The sequence below is a fragment of the Takifugu flavidus genome, chromosome 17 (assembly GCF_003711565.1).
Source record: "Takifugu flavidus isolate HTHZ2018 chromosome 17, ASM371156v2, whole genome shotgun sequence".
Taxonomy (NCBI): Eukaryota; Metazoa; Chordata; class Actinopteri; order Tetraodontiformes; family Tetraodontidae; genus Takifugu; species Takifugu flavidus.
In genome coordinates this window covers 6211195-6230360 of record NC_079536.1, presented here as the reverse complement: position 1 = coordinate 6230360, position 19166 = coordinate 6211195, and the positions used below count along the sequence as shown (strand labels likewise).

The following is a 19166-nucleotide window of genomic DNA, read 5'->3' as shown; positions in this document are numbered from 1 at the left end:
TTGGAATGATTTTAAAAACAAACGTTAATAGTTGGGTAGTATACTGTCATTTGAGCGTCATTTAAAAAAATATTCTTCTATCATGTACGTCCTCCATTGTGCTTTGGTGTTGGTATAACCCACTGTCATGGCTCCTTGAACCGGAGAAAATTTGGACCCGACTCTGCTTTACCTCCTTCGGGGAAATTTACCAGTTTTACGTGTAATTGAACATTAGTAGGACTTTTAGGGACTCGTCCCTCCTGGTGAATCAATTGGGCCATGGCGGGGAGTAGCACGGCGCAGAAAACATGGGAGCTAACCAACAACATGCAGGAAGTTCAAAGCATAGATGAAATTTACAAATATGACAAAAAGCAACAGCAAGAAATTCTCGCTGCAAAGCCATGGACAAAGGAGTGAGTACGAATCTGTAGATTTGATGTTTAATTCCAATGTTTCATAATTCACGAAATATTTTGACTTGTTATTAGAAAAGCCGTTGTAGCTTCGCTACAAGCTAACGCTGGTTTGTTTACGGTCCGCTGTGTTATGCGGCGTCATTAAGCTGCAACTGTTGACAGGAAGGTTTTATTTCCTCCACAGCCATCACTATTTCAAGTACTGCAAGATTTCGGCGCTGGCCTTGTTGAAGATGGTGATGCACGCCCGTTCTGGGGGAAACCTGGAGGTGATGGGCCTCATGTTGGGGAAGGTGGACGGTGAAACGATGATCATCATGGACAGCTTTGCTCTGCCGGTGGAGGGCACAGAGACAAGGGTCAACGCTCAGGCTGCTGCCTATGAATACATGGCTGCCTACATTGAAAATGCCAAACAGGTCAGACACACACAGAGAGTATGGGTGCGAGGAAATAGTTCTGCCTACCACAGAAAAATGGGGCCTGATTTTGATTTATAATGCACTACATGTGCAATGGTGTCTACTGTCTGATCTCTGAGAACCGAGCATTTTTCTTCAGCTGCGATGGGAAATTTTATGATTAATCAGTAAGCATAGAGAGATTCACATTTATTTCGTACACTGTTGTTCGCATTTCTGTGGCGTTCTGACACACAGTTCTGTTCTGAGCTGAGAAGTACTGAATGAGCTCGCCCTGCAGGTTGGCCGGCTGGAGAACGCCATCGGCTGGTATCACAGTCATCCCGGTTACGGATGCTGGCTGTCGGGAATCGATGTCAGCACTCAGATGCTCAACCAGCAGTTTCAGGAGCCGTTTGTAGCCGTCGTGGTAAGATGGATCTTAAATTAGCCCTCCTTTTTTTTTTTATCTTATGAAATTAATATTGATTAATAAGACTTGTAATCCCAAAAACAATGGTGTGTTTTTCTTTCATTTGCAGCCATGTACGGTATTTACATTCCCTTTCGCGCGCAGTGTCTAAATGCCATGGGCATCGTATGATTAATTGCTTATTTTATGCAAACTGACATCCAGAGTTGAAGGCTGCTGGTGGCCTCATTCGAGTGGTCTCTGGAGGTTTGCACGACCCTGACCTTGTTTTCCTGTTTTACTGTATCCCGCTCTCCACAGATCGACCCCACTCGGACTATTTCGGCAGGGAAGGTCAACCTCGGTGCCTTCAGGACCTACCCAAAGGTAAAATGAAGGCCATGAATAGCATAAAAAAAGCTTGTTAATTGTAGCATAATGGTCAATATTGCTGGATAAACTCTTTTTCTAAATCTATTTATTTATTTGGATTTTCAGGGTTACAAACCTCCTGATGAAGGTCCCTCTGAGTACCAGACAATCCCCTTGAATAAGATAGAAGACTTTGGGGTTCATTGTAAACAGTGAGTATGTCTTAAAATATCACTTTGGAGTATTTCTTTCTGGAATTACAGCATGCCGTTGATACAGATGATCACTTTTCTTGGGGGGTGGCTGCCTTTTCTATCTGGTTGTTGTAAAGAGATTGAAGGAAACTACTGTTTGGGTGTTTGACAGAGAAAGTGGGTGAAAATGGCGAGCGTAGTTCTGATCCATCATTCATCTGCAGTGCCTTATGTCACCATTCATTTCACTTTATCCTCCTTGGCAGCCCATTTGAGTGGGTGCCAAAAAGCAACTGGTGACAGGTACCGGTACTAAAATTTAGCAGAGACAACATGTCAAGAACAAGTATAGCTGAGTAGGTAGTGGAAAAAGGTTGACAGTAATCATACTTGGGTCAGTGAAATTATGCTGTAAAATACATGGCTAATAGTTGCATGTTGATTTGTTTTTTTAATTCAGGTATTATGCACTGGAAGTAACTTACTTCAAGTCCTCCCTTGATAGAAAGCTCCTGGAACTCCTTTGGAACAAATACTGGGTCAATACTTTAAGTTCCTCAAGTCTCCTCACGGTATGTAGGAAACTTCAAAAAACTAAATACTTTCTGAAATGTTTGACATTTTGATTTATGGTTAATTAATACACTATAAGTCATTGAGACAAGCGGTCACCCGCTTGTAACACTGTGATTTATTACTGCTTATTAACCAAGGGTTTGTGTTTATTGACTCAGTAATAAGCTAAAATGCAGCTTTATGAAATATTAGTGATGACTGTTACAGTCTGAGCTAACTGGGTGACACAGGAGGTGTTGTGGTTCACTGTGGATCATCCCCCTCCACACACACACAGACACACACACACACTCTTCACTCTACAGGCTGAATGCCCCTTGTGAGTTCCCATTGTGGATGCAGACGCCGCGTCCTGAGTTTGTACACGGCCTATAATTAGGCATCAGGCTTATCCAAACAGTTAGCTTTTTGGCATTTAGAATGAAGATGAATTGACTAGACGTCAACGGCGAGCTGTTTCTTGGGTGACGGGCTTTGTCAGTCGCTACACTGTCGCCCTCGTCTGGGGCCCCGCCATTGTGTGCTAATTACCTCTTCCCCTAAAAACTCGGCCTCGCCTTAAGCAAACTTTCCACTGTCTTGAGCGTTCCTGCAGCTTGTCAGACAGATTCGTCGCAATCCTACAAAATTCTGCTCCTCTGCAAACAAAAAATGCTTTTGTCGTGAAATTGCGCGTAAACGAGCTTCAGCCTGGACTCGCGTGTGTTTGTTCGGTGGACAGAACTCGGACTACACCACGGGCCAGGTGTTCGACCTGTCGGAGAAGCTGGAGCAGTCGGAGGCCCAGCTGGGCAGAGGAAGCTTCATGCTGGGATTGGACACGCATGACCGGAAATCTGAGGACAAACTGGCCAAGGCGACGCGAGACAGGCATGTTTACTTTTAAAATAGTTCCCTTTGTCCGTTGTGTAGTTTTAAATTAAATAAATCCTTTTTTTGCCCCCCAGCTGCAAGACAACCATAGAAGCCATTCACGGCCTGATGTCTCAAGTAATTAAGGACAAACTCTTCAATCAAATCAACACATCTACCAGTTAAATAATGTCCTGGTTTCCTGTGCATGTCCAGCATTCACTGGTGTGTGTTTAATTCATACTCTGGGCTGTGAGTTATTTTGGAGTGCTTTTTTTATCCTAGCCTTCTTTTCATCCTAGAAATCGCTGTATAAATACAATACTCCAGTGAAAAATTAAATGTTAAACGCAGCAGTTCTGTGTATGGGTGTTTTGTTCATGTCATCATTTCCTTTTATGCACTTGACGGCTGCTAGAATAGCCTTCTTCTCGTCAGCTCGCACTCCTCCGGCACGAGTTCACGCACGACGGTTCCGTTTAGAACAGCCCGGCTTTAAAGTGAAGCCCGCCGGAGCGTTACATAATGGAACAACAAACCCGGGGCCTCTGCGTCGGATCAGCGGGAACCTGCTGCCATGCGTTGGACGCCCCTCCGGGCTGCCGGCGACGCACGCTCACGCACGGCTCGTCTGCAGCACTGATGGAACAGAAGCCGCGCACACTGGACTCTATTCACACCGCGCGTCTGCAAACTGTCCGGGCGGACACCGGCCGTGTCTGCTTTTTTTAAAATACCAGACAGATGCGGCGGCCTGGATTTAGGTTGTGTGTTTTTCGCGGCATTGTAATGGTTAAATGTATATTTTTGATGTCGTGTACTGCTGGGGGAGACGGCCCCGGCGGGCCGCTGGAGGTGTCTGCTTTCTGTCATGCGCATGGACATTGGCAGCGTTTCTTCTAATGATTTTCTTTTGCCGTTATTTAAGCAGTCTTAAATGTAGAGGGTGTTCCGCGAGCAGTGGAGAACTGTCACATTTAATGGTGAAACGATCAGGCTTCAAAATAGTTTGAGGGTAACTATTTTGGGGTTTTTTTGTGTGTTTTTCTAAAATTGTTTCCCCGGAAATAGGGCTTTGTGTTGTGATTTAAGAATCCCTGAAACATATTGAACTAGTTAAACATGTAAATATTGTGATTATCACCAGATGGATATTTGTATGCATGACTTAAGGTGGAAAGGGAAAATGTATGCAAATTACAATCAAGTCAAATTGTGGTCAGCCAAAAGTCAATTACCCGTGTATTTTATCTCACTCCTTTAATATTTAACAGTGTTTCTAATTCCAAAGTATGCTCTGCACAGATCAGAAGAGTTTGCAGGAAAAAGCTGCCTTTTCTGAGTTATTGTTTTTGGCTCTGGGTAGAACTGAACCCGCAACCCACGTTGATCCCGCACTTCCTCCATAAATGGAGACATCCAGGTACTGTACTTTGAACTTTGACATGACATAGATTAATATCGACAGGGTCACCTGTGACTTTGTTAATCATCCGTGAATAATACACGGCAGAAGCTTTGGATGTTTTAAACTGTCATTTATGTTGAACACAATATGCGAAGACCACGCCCCCAATCACTGGCATGCTGTTTTATTAATAAAATTACCAAAATACATATGCCTATATAAATTATATCCTCAATTGTAGTTATGTAGGTAAATCGATAATTTTAATAAGCCATTATTTATGTTGTCTGGCAGTTACAATTATTTACCCTGAAAGAAGAGTGGTTATAAAAAGAAATTAAAACGATCATATGTGTCGTCTTGCGTGAGACCATTGTGAATTCACTCCAAAACAACCACACCCGTGGTGATATATTTAATTTACTATTTCAGCACAACTGAAATAATCGAGCCCAAGGCCGCAACTAGTTTTGCTGGTTTCCATGGCGACGTGTAGGCTAACATCACAACATCCCGAGTGGCTGTTGAATTTTTTTCCCTTCTAAAACACTCGTGAGTGACAAAGGTATGACATTTTAGTTTACGTTGCCTACATGTAAAACTATTGGTGGGACGTTAAAAACAAACAAAAAGGTTTTATTTGGGGAAAAAACGACAGTTTATGCTAGCACCGGAAGTAGCTTCGCTCAGACTCAACTGTAACTCGATACGTCAGTGCTGTTTAATGCATCGTTTAGCTTTCTGCCGTATTGTTACCGGTATATTTCTAACATCTACGGCTGCCCCGCAGTTTTTGACGTTGATGAACTGCTTTCTTTGAGCCTCCTTAGGGGAGTTAGGTTAGTCCTTAGCTCCTGTCTAGATCTGCTCACTTTTATTGATCAGTGTCTCCTATGTCCTTTAACCTCGCCATGATGTCCCTTATCTACACTGCGACTGCTGTACGTTTTCAACCAGGACTGTGATGGATAATCAGTTGTAAAATGAAGGTGGAAATATCCAAATTTGATTAGTTGCTAGTTGTCAGTCACAGTGGGGCAGTGGTCAGCACAGTTGCCCAAGTGAGAAGATTCTGATGTCCACCTGGTTAGTCTGGTTGACTCCCACACTCCAAAAGTGTGCACACTGGGCCTGTTCCAGACACTTGAGTCTGATCCATTGGTTTGACTGGCGAACTGTATTCCTCGCTCTCACCTGGTGCATTGTGGGATGTCCTCCAGCACCCACTGGTTACCAGTTATTCCACAGATGAGTTTTGCCTGTTAGCCGGAACATTCTGTGTCCGTTCACATGCACTTGTCTGTCCGAACAGTTGCCACTGCCATCATGGTCCGTCTGACCACGGAGCTGATAGCTAAATCTAGAAGCCACGTTAAAAGGAAGCAAGGCCCGTCCTCACAAGAGTACCTGAGAATTCTCACCCATCTCCACTTTTCTAACAAGAATATAGAGGATATTGTAAGTATACATTAATAAAACCCTTTGATTTGCTTCATCTTTTATATATAATTTTGATTTCACGGGTTTCAGGGTGATATCTCCGTGTGCAGGAACCTCTCTGTCCTTTACCTTTACGACAACCAAATCACGCACATTTGCAACCTGGATTTCGCCTCCAGCCTCACCCATCTGTTCCTACAGAACAACAACATCACTCATATAGAGAACCTCTCTCATCTGCAGAAGCTCTCCAAGCTGTGAGTAGACCCGTTTCCTCGTGCTGTCTTATGCTGCGGCGGTCGCTTAAAGGCCGGCGCCGCGCGTTGGTCTCCTGCTCTTGTAGGTATCTGGGTGGTAACAAGATCGCCGTGGTGGAGGGTTTAGAGAAGCTGACGGAGCTGAGGGAGCTCCATGTGCAGAATCAGAGACTGGCACCAGGGGAGAAGTTGCTCTTTGACCCCAGAACGCTCCTCTCACTGGCTGTATGACCTATTTTTTTCTCCCACATTGTTCACATACTTAGCAAAACCAATCTCATTCAATATATGCATTTGTTTTCATATGGAAAATAGATATTTTATGTAGAAACCCCAGCGCTTCATGTTTGTTTGTATAATTCAGGAAAGTGCAGCGCAAAGTGAAAGAGTTCTAACATATAAATGAGCCATTATACTCGGTCGTAGCAAGATGAACACCCAGAACAAGATTAAGTCAGAACATGAAATGCTGCCATCTGTTTCCTTTAACTCTTTTCATTTCGGAATTCTTTGTGCAGGATTCCCTTTGTGTCCTGAACGTCAGTCGCACCAACATTGACGACATCAGGGACCTGAGAGGGCTGAGGAAGCTTCAGCATTTCTCTGCTGCCGACAACAAGCTGCAGCAAGTAGCAGTAAAAACAACTTTTTATTTAACTTTCTTAAGAGAATCTGGGGAACACAATCAATTAGTGGGCAACATTGTGCCGTTGTGTTCTGCAGCGGTTCTGAATCCTGAGAATCCCACCCTAGGTTCCCAGCCTGCTTGACTCGCACAGGGTCAGAATTATTCAACAAATCAGCGAGCTGTTCCCCGGAGACACGTCTCACTGACAGCTTTAAACAAGCACAAGTTTCTCTCTTTCCTTAGAGGCCGATTTCTCCTCCCTGCCTTGGAATCCCCCCGTTTGATACCCTATATCACCAATATTTGATAGAGGGTTTGTGTTTTAAAATGTGTCTTATTGGCTTTGTTGGGACTGCTTCCTCTGATGCAGGTAAACGCTGTACACGTGTCACTTTTTTTGCAGATATCCTTTAATTTATGCAACCCGTCTGCCGCCATCGATCCCACAAAGACAGCGTTGGAGAGGATCGATCCCTTCTCCTGCGCCGTTGGTTCAGAAGCCAGAGGAAACCTTATAGATTTTTTTAAAATAGATTATGACAGGCAGTCAGCTCGGGTGACAAATGGGGAGCTTCTTCGGAGACTGTTAGCCGCGCGCGGGGTGAGAGGACAGAGGGATCGAAGAGCCGGTCAAATACAGGTTCATAACTGGCCCATCATTAGTCCAGGCGAGAGAGCCAGCCAGGCTCCGCCAGCATCCGGCCTCTGCTGTTCTCAACGCCCCCGCACGGGGGGCAATTTGGCGCTGGGCTGCTCTTCAGTGAGGGCCTTCTGAGTGACGGCCCTGACACGATCATTTATCAAAGCCTGAGAGCGCGCGGCGCTCTGGGGTCCCCTCTGAACTGATTGCGGCGCGAGCTGGAAAAGTGGAAGCGCTTTGGCCAAGACAGGAAGGCAACGAACAATCAGAGCGTGTCCAGAGAGTATTCATATTTCCAGGCTTGGATTAATGTGCCTTTAGATAAACATACAACTTCAGGCAAGCCGCTGGAGGAGCCAGCCTCACGCCGCCCCAGGAGAAAACTCAGTAGTTACATGACACCGGCGACGCTGTTTATTAAAATAGACGGATGTGTTGTTTATGCACTTTCCACTGGCCCTTGCACACTGCTGGTCACACATAAGCTGACTTTAAAAAAAATAAGAAAGGGTTCCTGGTGTTTGTCTTTGATTATTAATCTCATAAATATGGATCAGGCACGTATAAAAGCTGTCTTTAGAGGTGCGCTATTGACAACCCCAATAAGAGCAAACACTTATAGTTTGGGTTTGTTTCTGCATTTTCAGGACTTGGAGGATGTCTTCACACACTGGCCCGAGCTGCTGGAGATGGATTTGCGAGGGAATCCAGTGTGTAAAAGACAAAAGTACAGAGAGCTTCTGATTACAGTCTGCAGAAGCCTCGGTGAAATACCAGCCATCTTCTACCCCGAAAATGTCACTTAAGATGCCAACAGTTGATCAAACTGGTGTTTTCTGCTTTTAGTGGTTCTCGATGGCAAGGAAATTAATGAGGTCACACGACAGTTCCTCATTAACTGGAAAACATTTAAAGAAACCAACAGGAGACCAACAGCCACCATGTGATCAGCCTGTTTTCTGTGAAGAAGTAAGTATTCATCAAATCCACTGACATCTCGAGCAGGCTGCAAACCCTTAAATGAGGATACAAAATCATTATTTAAGCCTCCATCCCACTTCATGAGAGAGAGAAAATATTTTTTAATGGTTAAATAAACTCATTAAATCCTGTGTCATCGGAATGTATAAACCACGTGATGAGTGACGCAGCCGCTAATGAATCCCCCTGTATTGTGCTTTACCCCACATTTAAAAATCAAATTAAACAGTTGTTTTTGTAAATTACCTTCATTAAATCGCCCCAAAAATGTATCTCACGTTTTCTGTGATTGCTGACCTTTGAACTGATAATATTTACTTTTTTCTGTTCCAGAAATTAAGGATTGCTGTAATTTGGCCTTCACATGAATCATCTGCTGTCATGTTAGTGCCGGCTGCTACTGGGATTAATCATGGTTGCAGAATATCCACGCCTCAAATTAACACAATTATATAAGAATTACGTGTTTGGCTCGGATTAGATAGAATTTTGTCGTTAATTGGTGCTATAAATAAAATTTGATCCGCCAGATTGGAAGCGGAGGAGCATTTTTATGCAACGTCACAGATGATTTTTCCCAGAAAAGAATTCCATTTTGTATTGTGCGGATCTCTGATCATTACTTTGAGGGAAACGCGTTTATTTTGAAAAATAATTGAAGCGGGAGCGCCAGAGTGGCACAATGTAAATGATCTGTTTCACCAGGCTTTAATAACACTGCGCAACCCGACGTGACAAATGAGCCAACCGCGTTTTACAATTGCAAATTCATTAACAACACAGATGTATTTATTGTCATCATTATTAATAAACCTCACTATTTTTCCAGGGTTCCCAGTAGGTGGGTAACTTCTGGAAGATGCGGACTTATTAAGGAAACAAGCTTACTTAACCTTCTTTTCGTCTCGTAATTGGTGGCCTGGAGCAACAGTGTTACTCCATCCTTACAAAAACAATGTTTATTAGGAACAGTCCGGGGATATGCATTTTATGAATAATTCCCTCCTTTAATTTGCAGGCATCTCCGTTTGGAGCCATGGAAATCAGAGTGATTAATTTCAGAGTCTCCCAAGAATTTCCTCAACGCCTGCCTGTTGATTGCAGCGCGGGGGTTTATTTATTAGCTGCACCAACCAGTTTGCAATTCAAGACACTCTGGCAATTAGTCAAACGTTTTGCATATCGCCTTTCACTTGGCGGCTTGTCCCCCATCCGGCGAAGGCCGATTTCGAGGGAATAATCTTTATTTCTGGCACATGTTCCATAGCTTTTGCCACTTTTTGATAGGCCTGCAGAGAAAACCGAGGGTTGGTTGAGCCAGCCAATTAGAGCCACCAGATCAGAGTTAAAGGAGAGCTGAAGTCCAGCCTCTGCCCGCAGAAATAAGTTAGGAGAGTGAAAGAGCAGTCTTCGGGAGTGCGAGGGAATGTTTCTTTAGCGTGAATAATCGGGGTGGAGTGGAATTCTTCGCGTATCCAGTAAATGAAGGACTCCCGAGACCTTTTACGCAAACAGGTGAAGCGTTGGAAGAGCGCACAGACCCTTGGTGGACGCGGACGGCGGCTCCGCTTCAATTAAAAGCTAATTCCTCATCCATTAGAAGCCCCCTTTGGATTACATTCATGTCGGGTTTCAAGGCAGCGACTTTGGGAGAGAACAGAGGTAAACTTCCCTTTTTGCGCCGCCGCCGCAGAGACGTGCGCTGCGTCAGATTGATGTGTGCGTTTACATCCTTGACAAGTGTCAGTTTTGTATTTTGTGGTGACAATAAAATGCAGATTTATACATCCTTTAATTTTCAGCAGTTTGACAGCTATGTTAAATTAGACAATAAACAACATTTTGAAATAAATACAACGATAATTTAGAAAAATATTTTTAACAGAAGCATATAAATAGTTCATATTAAATTATCTTAACAAATATAATTTAACTTTAATAAAATTGCCCGGTTTAACATATTATAATGGCTGGATTTTGTCTCCAGGATTATAAACAGGCTACACGCCGATGGTTGGAAGGCAAACCCTCCGAATGGACGGCGGTAATTTCTCCGGAGCTGTGTGTGATGACAGCCCTTCATCCAGTCCCAGTTCTAGTCCCAGTCCGGACGCTCGTCGCCGGGAGCTCCAGCGGGCCCGGGTGCTGCAGGGCGGCGGGCTCGGCGGTAGAGGACGCCCGGCAGCGGCGAACGCGGCGCGGGAGAGGAGCCGGGTCCAAACCCTGAGAACCGCCTTCCTGGAACTCCAAAGGACGCTGCCGTCCGTCCCCCCGGACACCAAACTGTCCAAACTTGATGTGCTGATCCTGGCCACCACCTATATTGCTCATTTAACCCGAACTCTTCAAGAAGAAGGAGCAGAGGAGGGAGAGAGCACCAAGCAAGCAGAGGCGTTACACTCGCTGAAGGGCGACGGTTACCTGCATCCAGTAAAGGTGGGCAGTATTCATAGTAACAACTACGATATTAACACGTGATTTAATGTCTTGTATGTCATCCATCTTAAACCTTGCATCTGTTAATGTCTTTCCAGAAATGGCCCATGCGGTCCAGGCTCTACGTCGGGGCAAGCGGACAGTTTCTCAACTCCACACATTCTTCAGAGCCAGAGAACCAAGGCCCTTCGTCGTCATCCTCCTCCTCCTCCTCACAGTAATACAGGCTTAAAATCCAAATAAAGTTTGCATGGGTCCGTGCCGTTTAAGGCAGCAGCATGCTTATGAATGTAGAAAAATATATACCAACTTCTGGTTTTACTGAAGCCTTATCAACAGGGAAATATTGTTAATTAATATATTATGTTAATTTTAATGTTTGAGAAAATATTCATTTTGCTGGTCCTGTGGTGCAGCTCCATACATGTCCCTGGTTTATTTGTAGAAATTCCATGACCCTAATGAACCCGTCATGCTTGAGGTGTGCACTTTCAGTTGAGACATTTGCACTAAATGCATGTGTGAATAACTTAACATCTGTCATGTGAAGTGGTCTGTCAGAGAGTCACAATGGAGTCTCTTTATCTCCTGTTTATTATTTTTACGTGCATGGTTGTAAATGTGTTTGTGAATAAAATGGACTTCCTTAAAGGATCTCATGACCTTGATTTAAAAATATTACGCCTACTTAAAAGAAAAAGCAATTATTCATATGACTAAAAAGCTCAATTTTCCTCCCCCTGCTATGTATTTTTGTCATTTTATTCTTGTGGCCTTGAACCTGAGTTACTGGATGAAATAATTTAAATGTTGCAAAAATGTCTGCCCCTACGTGGAAAATATGCATTTGCTTAGGTGGATAACAATAACAACTTGAGCATTTCAGAGGTCGTTTGTATTTTCTAACTTACTAGAGACTAAAAACAGGCCTATCAAAATATATGAATATAAGAAATTATCAATCACTCTTCAAATATTCAGTTCTCTCTAAAATAGACACGTTATATGTATGAAGATATTCAAAAAGGTGAAAATGTAAAGTAACTATATAAAAGTGGACTGCGTTGCAGTTGGTCTTTTATTTTAGGGATATAAATATAAAGGTTTGCTACTTGATCTGAGGCTCGCGCTACAGACCCCCGTCGTCGGTGCCCTCGTGACCCGCAGAGCGCTGAAAAGCGGCCGGATCCGGAAATGCGCCCTCTTGTCTGCAGACTCGACCACGAGCCGACAGCAGCTCTTCGCTTCTCCGCGTCCGAATATGAAAACGTCCCTGGTTTTAACGTTAGTCTCCATGGTAACTGTTAGTCACGACAGACGGTTAAACATGCTTGTAGACCGGCCACATGAGTGACGTGGCTGCGCGCCCGCGTGACTTTCTTGCTCTCGAGGATTAGCATCGTTCGGTAGCTACCAGCTAGCTCGCGTGTCCAGCACGTGGGGGAGCAGCAAGACTTCAGAAAGGTGGTTACTTATTGTTTTCATATATTTCAGAGTACAGATTATTTCTTTTGAAAGCAGGTTTGATTTTGCATGTGAATGGTAGTTTTAACGCACACGCCCAACGAATCGTGCACGTTGGCAGTTATTGACGAACTATAATCTTAATCATATCGGTTCACCCGTGCCTGCAAACCACTGGCTGCCGTCTAAAGGTCTATTTTCAGATACTCTATTAGCTTCTTGATCCCCAATCGCGGAAATGTAATAAATCATCCTTTTAGACACACAAAAGGGGAATCAAGGCAGCCCATGTGTCATTCAGCATCTTGTAGCTTTAACCATACTGGGTCGTGTCCAGGGGTCAGCAGAAGAGTAGCTGGTGGGGGAATTGCCCTCCCCATTATTTTAGTGAGGAAAGTCACCTCTGTTTCCTCTGAGGATGTAAGGTCATGGCAGAGGTCAGAACCTGCTGTTGAACCCGTCCCGAAGCCTGAGATGTTAGCCAGGCTGCCAAGCTGTGTTGACCTGTACCCTCTGACCTTCTGGTGATCAGTCATCTCTCCTCGCTATATCGACTCTTACTCAAGTACATCTTATTCCTGCGTGCTTCCAAATCAATATGCTGCTCCTGAGGAGTAATTTGCGGTTTGGTAAAGTCATTGGTATTTAAACTGATGAGCATCAATCATTTCTCATGGCCTGAACATTTTTTTCCAATAGATGGTGACATGAAAATGGAAAATATGGATGATTGGTGCACCTGAGGAGGTAAGAGTACTTTTTAAGAAATCTACATATTAATTTTAGAGTATTTGTAGATTTTGCTGCTGGAATCGTGATGATATCACATTTTCGCCGTTTACCCATCAGAATAAGATGTTGAAAAGTGACTATCTGAATCAGCAGTGCAGTACCGCCAGTCAGCCTGGTTATATAGAAGTGAAACTTTAACATTCTAAACAAGTTGATCATCCCCCCCCAGCTGCTTCAGATGTTGGGGAGTCGGTGGCCAAGAGAAGCTCAGTGATGCAGTTTTCTGCACAGGTGAGTGATGTCATGCGAAATTCAAGCAACCGTTAAGTTTAAACGTGTCGCACTGTAAATGAGCTAATTTTAAATGACCCAAATGTCAGAAACCCTGCAGCTGTCATGGTGATGAATACCTTTTTCGCCGTTTACCCATCAGAAAAAAATTTGGTGAAAAGGACTAATCTGAGTTACCAGCTGCAAGTTGACTGTCACGCGTCATCTATAATTGTCAAGTGTAGACGTGGCCACCTAACTGAACTGTAAGACGTTTAAAGCTCAACATTCTCTTATAGGCGAGCAGTCTAGGCAGAAGATGATCTCCCTTCAGCCCTCCTGAGGTAGGTCCCAACTGTCTTTTAGGTGGTGATTTGCTGTCATGATGAGTTCACCTTTTCGCCGTTTACCCATCAGACCATAATGGACTGCTGAAAATGTGACAAACTGAACCTAAAGATGTCGTTTGTAATGTAATAATTCATTTCCTCAAATTGGTCTGACTGTGTTTTGTAATTTGTAGGTGGCCGTGCACATTGACTGGACTAAGGGAGCTTGATTTAAAACGTCCGTGCGTCGACCTGCTGTCTGCAACTATTAAGAGTAGATGTTGGTTTTTACCAAATGTTTTTTTTTTTTAAAGTGTTGGAGCCAGTGGGAGAATGTTGCTCTCCAGTAATTGTTTGCCTGTAATACTAATAAAAGATTTAAATCTTTACTGCTTTTGTCATGTTTCTTTTTAAAGTACTATTGCACATACCTCACATGAATTATAGGGGTGTCACAATTGTATTGGTAAGAACAAAAACTGGCCTTCATTGTTCCGTGTGAGTATTTTGAGGCTGCCTACCTGTTTCTGAACCTTTTTTAGGATGGTCTTACTCCTCCGTGATAAACATCTCTGCTCCTGGTGCGTAGGCATAGATGAAGCGTAGAATATTCTGATGAAGCTCATCCAGGGCTGCGTCTCTCTTCTGCAGACTGTCAGCACCTCCCAGGTCAAAGGGAAACACTGGGTCTGGTGGAATAACGAGCGCAGATGCTCCTGTAGATGGCAAAAGGAATCTCTTTAAATTACACCAGTGCACATTAAATAACTTCCCATAATTGCTGTATTATATTTAGTTTATAAATGAGCTAAATAGCTACCATGCTTAAGAGTAACAGAGTTCTCACAGAGGAGCACAGCAATCACTGCATCCTCTTGCAGCACTCGTGTTCTCAAACTCAACTTGCAATGGGCCTCGGCCAAAGATATCCTTTAACAGAAAAGTCACTCAAGTTGCATGACTGGAATAAAGCTTATACAAGCTATGCAAATGGTACAATGTGGATTTGTCATTTTCCCTCAGGCTGAAAACATTTAGTTCTATATTAAGTGAAAATATAGATGTAAAATTTTAGTGTTTGAGAGGACCCCACCTAGTGGGCGAAAATTGCATTACACGTTTCAGTACTTGGTTGAGAAGCAAAACGTGAAGTACAAATGTGTTTTTCATTATTCTGGCACTGTAATCTTACAGAAGTTTGACTGAGCCCACAGACATCTTGAATCCGTGAGTTTGTGTTCGCACTCTCCGGCTTGCCATGTAGTAACCATGGATAATTTTCTCTGCTTCAGGGCTGAGCTCCACCTCCAAACTCCGAGCATGAGCAACTAGCTGAAAATCAGAAAAGATTTCAGAAATACAAAACCAAATATTCTTTAGGGTGAATTTTAACATGTTCGGAATGTCAATGGCCGATCATTTGTTTACTTCTTTGTAGTCTTGAGCAGAAAACTGCCAGTGGGAGTAAAGATGGTTTCCAGGCTGCACTGCCTGCTGGAGAGTGTGGATGGTCTGTGTAAAAAGAGAATGGTCTCCCTTCGTGTCTCTGCTTTCAATGACGAGGCCAAAGGCATCTGCCAGCTGGGTTGGTATGGCACCCAAGTCCTGGTTCAAATAAGAAAAAGATGACCAAAAGCAAGCTATAGTTGAGCTCCTGTTGGTTCTATTTGAGGATCACAAGGGAACTTTATCAGATACTACAAAATAAAAAACTTACTGCTGTTCCGATTAAAACATTTTCAGCCTTCCCCGACTGGCGTGAAGCATCTGTGAGTGCCCAGAAGCTGCACTGGACGGGGAAGGAAACCTGCTGGTCAGCATCTTCCCCATACTTTTTTCCTGGGATGAACACAGAGACTGTGCTGCTCTCCAGGACTGAGGAGAATTCAAAACATTGAAGCCACTTGGAATCCCAATAATCTCATCAATGTCTCAATGACTTTGCTTCTCCACCTGACTGAATGGTGTCGAGTCTTTCTTTTTTGTAAAAGCCCAAGTCTCCCAACATGCAAATGCCACCAGTAGCGAGCAGGGCAGAGCCAGCGTGGATGTTGGCAGTACCGGCTCCGTGTTCGTCCCGGGACAGAGAGGCAAACATCTCCCCTGTGGCCTGATGTCTGACCCCACGAACAGCCATGTTTAGGCTGTACGTCATTAACCTGTCAAAATCAAGGATAATGGGAAGGACTTATGTTTCACATGCAGTGCATGCATGAGTGAAACAGGCTGGCACAGACTACCTCTCTACTATTAGAGTATCAGAAGTCGTCACAAGAAGATCCAAGTTCTGAATGGTATCATTTGCGTCCGCATTAGAGTGCACCAAACTGAGCAACAAGGCCATCTTTAAGGTGTTGTAGAGGCCCCGAGGAGCCACTTCCAGGCCAAAGCAATGAGCTGCAACAGCAGAGAACCTCCAGGGAGAACCAGCTGTAGCTTTCAGCATCTTCTGGAAACTCAGACTGACATTTTGTGGGTCTGTAGGTACATTTATGGCAGATGGTTTAACAGCGTAACCAAATTGCATGTAAATCTAAAACAAATGATCACAGTGATGAAATAAAAGTGAATCTGGGTTAATATTTAATTGTGTTTTTCCTTTGGAAAAGGGCTATGACAAGGGCCTTACGCTCTGGCTCCCACAGCTGGATATTATTTGCCTCTACACTCCAGGAAATGCATTGCAACTGTTGCACATGCGCAGGAAACCCCAGCACTCTGTAGAGATGACCAATTCGCATTGAATTACACAGCTCGTCTGAGTGAAGAGAAGAAACAAAGCAATGACACTTAAAGGGGTTGTTCCGGGGCTTGTGATGACTACTAAAGTAACAAACACACCGTCTACAGTGCACCTCAGTGCCAAGAGAAACAGAACGAGGCCTTTAGAACAAAGATTTCTCTGTGCAAAAAAACCACACGGCCAGCTAATGAAAGCTCCTCACTTGTATTACCATATATTTTTTGTAACAGAAACCCAGTGTATTGAATTCCTCTACAGGACTGGGTCAACACAGTATGCTAATCTTTGTGTTGAGATATGCTAAAATCTCGAGGGACCTGGCTAGACAATGTTGTTAGAGTGAGCACTTAAATCCCCTCCCCACAAAGCAAAGTGTGTGGGGAGGCTGGCAACACACACATCCTTGTAGTTCCTTTGTGATGCAAGTGCAATGGAGTTTGCATTCCCCAGCACCTTGCCATCCCAACTAACCCTCTAACCCAAACCCTGATCCTAACCTAAAACCCTCAAACCATGTCTAAACCCTCAGTCTTTTAGTTAAGTTGTGAAGACCAGCCAAAATGTCCTCACTTTGCTAGTAGAATGCATATTTTGGTACTCAGAATGTAGCAAGTCCAAGAAAACACACTCACACATTCTGTTTATTTGAACTCTCCCCTCCTACGTTTGTGTTACAAAGTCAGAGCCTCATTTAGAAAACCTGAGTAAATGAGTGGCATACCTAAGTAGGTGTGATGTTATGAACAACCACATTATCCAATGCTGTGGTTAAAATTATGGATATGGGAATTTTACAAAAAAATCCCATATCTATAAAAACCTAAATGACCTTAATGACAATCTCCAGAGAATAACTAGCAAACCCTAAAGCAAAAGGTCAAAGTTCTTCATGGCCACAGAACAGGACCTCTCACACAAGTCACGCATTTGGACACTTGAGTTCTCGACAGGGACGCAGCGCACTCGAGAAAGCTCCGTGTGTGACGACAGGTCTAATAATACACCAAGTTTGGAAAAGCCACCTGTATTCCTGCCTCGGCCACCAGATGGGGATCAACGGCTCTGTTACACTTAGAAATGGTTAGGATTCAGATTCAGAAACGTCACCATTCAAACCACAGATTCAAGTCACGCACCGCTCATCTCTTTCTGCATTACTCGCACCTTTTTCAGACAGACAATGGTCATGTTTTCATGTCGCCACAAATAATCACATTCTCAAACAGATTTTTAATGCAACACAGGTCAAATTGTAAGCTTAGATAACTAAGTCAAACTCTGTACATTAAAGCCATATGATGTAGACCTACCTCTGAGAAAGAGGGTAACAGACTGGTACCTGAGCGCGCTTTGCTTTTGGCCTTTTAGTGCATCCAGTGCTTTGACATGGACAAGCTCTACAAGTTGTTTATCTGTGGAAGAGATTTCTTTCTGTATTAAATTTCACTGCAGTTCGCTTAAAATATAGATACCCAGCTTACCTCCCAGCACTCTAAACTTCACATCCTCTTTCAGCGGGGAGCTGCACATCGTGCAGCTGAGGTTGTTTCCCACAGTCGCTGACTCTGTGGCTCCAGGTGTGTGGACTCGAATATGGTGAAACCCTAAAAAAAGCACCAACATAAAATGTTCACACGCTGTAAATACCTGCATAAAAATAACTCGCATTTGCCAACCCAAGTGGGTGTGACTTTTGCAGATTGGGTAAAGAGGTGGCAAAGTTTTTACCTGTTGAGCATGGGCAGTCATCGTTCTGACAGAGGAACCTGGCCCCCTGAGTGTATTTTGTGACTCTTGTCATGGAAATCACCAGACCCTTCATGGAGACAGGCCTCACGGGACCGTACCCATGAGGGAATCTCCAGAGGTCCATCGTGTACTCAGGGAATGGAGGTAAATGAGTGAGCCTCAGGATGACATTCACCTCAAGAGGAACAAGATATGTTCGTATAATATAACAGTATAAACTGTTGCTGCTTAAATGACACCCAGTGGCCTTTACAGTTGCAGTTAAAGAACAACATAGACAGGACATTTATTCTTACCTGGCTTTGTGTATGTATCTTTTCAACAAGTGAAAGTGTCTTTATAGCCACAAAACAAACCTAAATGATTGGGGGGGGGGACGACACAATTATAGATTATAAGGTGAAGTTGAAGTTCATAATCATACCTATAGTAAGAATGTATGGTTCCAAACTGTCACTTACATCCCGAAACAAGGCGGATGCTCTTAAAGGATCGTGCAGAATCCAGTCACCTAATAGTGGATCCAGCTCGATCACATCTGAGGGATTCACACTGACGCAAAACCTGTAGACGGCCTCCATCTGTGGGGGCTCTGGAACATTAGCATTGATGCTACATTAGCGCAGATTGGATGAAGTTTCTTTACCTTCGACCAGGGAATTTAACGAGCAGATGTACCGTTAAAGGGCTTGCAGTCTTCCATGAGCTTCTGAAGGCCCCCACTTCTATCTAAGTAGACCAGAATTGATTCTTTTAACGATAAAATATCACCCATTATCGCATTATAACTTTAAAAATATGTCAAATTAGCGCGTGGGCTGACCAATCAGCGTCCAGCAGAGGATCATGGGAAATGACCGCGTCGTTGCCATGGTAGCACA

The 19166-nt window shown here is 43.7% G+C and overlaps 4 protein-coding genes and 1 long non-coding RNA gene across 9 annotated transcripts; 4 read left to right on the top strand and 1 right to left on the bottom strand.

The window, feature by feature from the left end:
• Positions 1-110: 110 nt before the first annotated feature.
• On the top strand, positions 111-3564 carry cops5 (COP9 signalosome subunit 5). The gene is made up of 8 exons (XM_057013780.1): positions 111-398; positions 586-820; positions 1104-1232; positions 1536-1601; positions 1713-1798; positions 2241-2352; positions 3078-3226; positions 3304-3564. The coding sequence occupies exons 1-8, from the start codon at positions 262-264 to the stop codon at positions 3392-3394; spliced, it is 1005 nt and encodes a 334-aa protein (XP_056869760.1). The 5' UTR covers positions 111-261; the 3' UTR covers positions 3395-3564.
• Positions 3565-4249: 685 nt separating this feature from the next.
• On the top strand, positions 4250-9110 carry ppp1r42 (protein phosphatase 1, regulatory subunit 42). 4 transcript variants are annotated; one of them, XM_057013782.1, is made up of 8 exons: positions 4250-4631; positions 5929-6074; positions 6147-6313; positions 6400-6538; positions 6832-6948; positions 8229-8346; positions 8428-8550; positions 8896-9110. In XM_057013782.1, the coding sequence occupies exons 2-7, from the start codon at positions 5943-5945 to the stop codon at positions 8526-8528; spliced, it is 774 nt and encodes a 257-aa protein (XP_056869762.1). In that variant the 5' UTR covers positions 4250-4631; positions 5929-5942; the 3' UTR covers positions 8529-8550; positions 8896-9110. The 4 variants fall into 4 exon arrangements, with proteins under 4 accessions (XP_056869762.1, XP_056869764.1, XP_056869761.1 ...); XM_057013781.1 differs by lacking the exon at positions 4250-4631 and adding an exon at positions 5046-5181; XM_057013783.1 differs by lacking the exon at positions 4250-4631 and adding an exon at positions 5278-5455.
• A 1225-nt stretch (positions 9111-10335) lies between these two features.
• Positions 10336-19113, bottom strand: mcmdc2 (minichromosome maintenance domain containing 2). 2 transcript variants are annotated; one of them, XM_057013773.1, is made up of 15 exons: positions 18964-19111; positions 18747-18877; positions 18582-18641; positions 18265-18460; positions 18018-18140; positions 17847-17948; positions 16423-16551; positions 16034-16271; positions 15747-15952; positions 15511-15668; positions 15222-15398; positions 14986-15125; positions 14614-14723; positions 14315-14509; positions 10336-10905 (listed from the first exon to the last, which is right to left on the bottom strand). In XM_057013773.1, the coding sequence occupies exons 1-14, from the start codon at positions 19058-19060 to the stop codon at positions 14343-14345; spliced, it is 2034 nt and encodes a 677-aa protein (XP_056869753.1). In that variant the 5' UTR covers positions 19061-19111; the 3' UTR covers positions 10336-10905; positions 14315-14342. The 2 variants fall into 2 exon arrangements, with proteins under 2 accessions (XP_056869753.1, XP_056869754.1); XM_057013774.1 differs by lacking the exon at positions 10336-10905 and having other exon boundaries at positions 14371-14509; positions 14641-14723; positions 18964-19113.
• LOC130514283 (transcription factor 24-like) lies at positions 10573-11649 on the top strand. The gene is made up of 2 exons (XM_057013785.1): positions 10573-10998; positions 11097-11649. The coding sequence occupies exons 1-2, from the start codon at positions 10573-10575 to the stop codon at positions 11217-11219; spliced, it is 549 nt and encodes a 182-aa protein (XP_056869765.1). The 3' UTR covers positions 11220-11649.
• LOC130514284 (uncharacterized) lies at positions 12193-14182 on the top strand. Its single transcript, XR_008946967.1, has 5 exons — positions 12193-12462; positions 13162-13209; positions 13424-13485; positions 13764-13808; positions 13988-14182. It is a non-coding gene; the product is annotated as an uncharacterized LOC130514284 (long non-coding RNA).
• Positions 19114-19166: the final 53 nt, after the last annotated feature.

Bases quoted from the DNA above. Each gene is read 5' to 3' on its own strand.
- cops5 (XM_057013780.1), top strand. From the start codon at position 262: ATGGCGGGGAGTAGCACGGCGCAGAAAACATGGGAGCTAACCAACAAC. The intron at 399-585 runs GTGAGTACGAAT...TTTCCTCCACAG, and splicing joins GCAAAGCCATGGACAAAGGA to CCATCACTATTTCAAGTACT. The intron at 821-1,103 runs GTCAGACACACA...CTCGCCCTGCAG, and splicing joins ACATTGAAAATGCCAAACAG to GTTGGCCGGCTGGAGAACGC.
- ppp1r42 (XM_057013782.1), top strand. From the start codon at position 5,943: ATGGTCCGTCTGACCACGGAGCTGATAGCTAAATCTAGAAGCCACGTT. The intron at 6,075-6,146 runs GTAAGTATACAT...CACGGGTTTCAG, and splicing joins ACAAGAATATAGAGGATATT to GGTGATATCTCCGTGTGCAG. The intron at 6,314-6,399 runs GTGAGTAGACCC...CTGCTCTTGTAG, and splicing joins CTGCAGAAGCTCTCCAAGCT to GTATCTGGGTGGTAACAAGA.
- LOC130514283 (XM_057013785.1), top strand. From the start codon at position 10,573: ATGGTTGGAAGGCAAACCCTCCGAATGGACGGCGGTAATTTCTCCGGA. The intron at 10,999-11,096 runs GTGGGCAGTATT...ATGTCTTTCCAG, and splicing joins GTTACCTGCATCCAGTAAAG to AAATGGCCCATGCGGTCCAG.
- mcmdc2 (XM_057013773.1), bottom strand. From the start codon at position 19,060: ATGGGTGATATTTTATCGTTAAAAGAATCAATTCTGGTCTACTTAGAT. The intron at 18,461-18,581 runs GTAAGAATAAAT...GTTCCTCTTGAG, and splicing joins AGATACATACACAAAGCCAG to GTGAATGTCATCCTGAGGCT. The intron at 14,724-14,985 runs GTAAGATTACAG...TTTCTGTTAAAG, and splicing joins GTGGGCTCAGTCAAACTTCT to GATATCTTTGGCCGAGGCCC.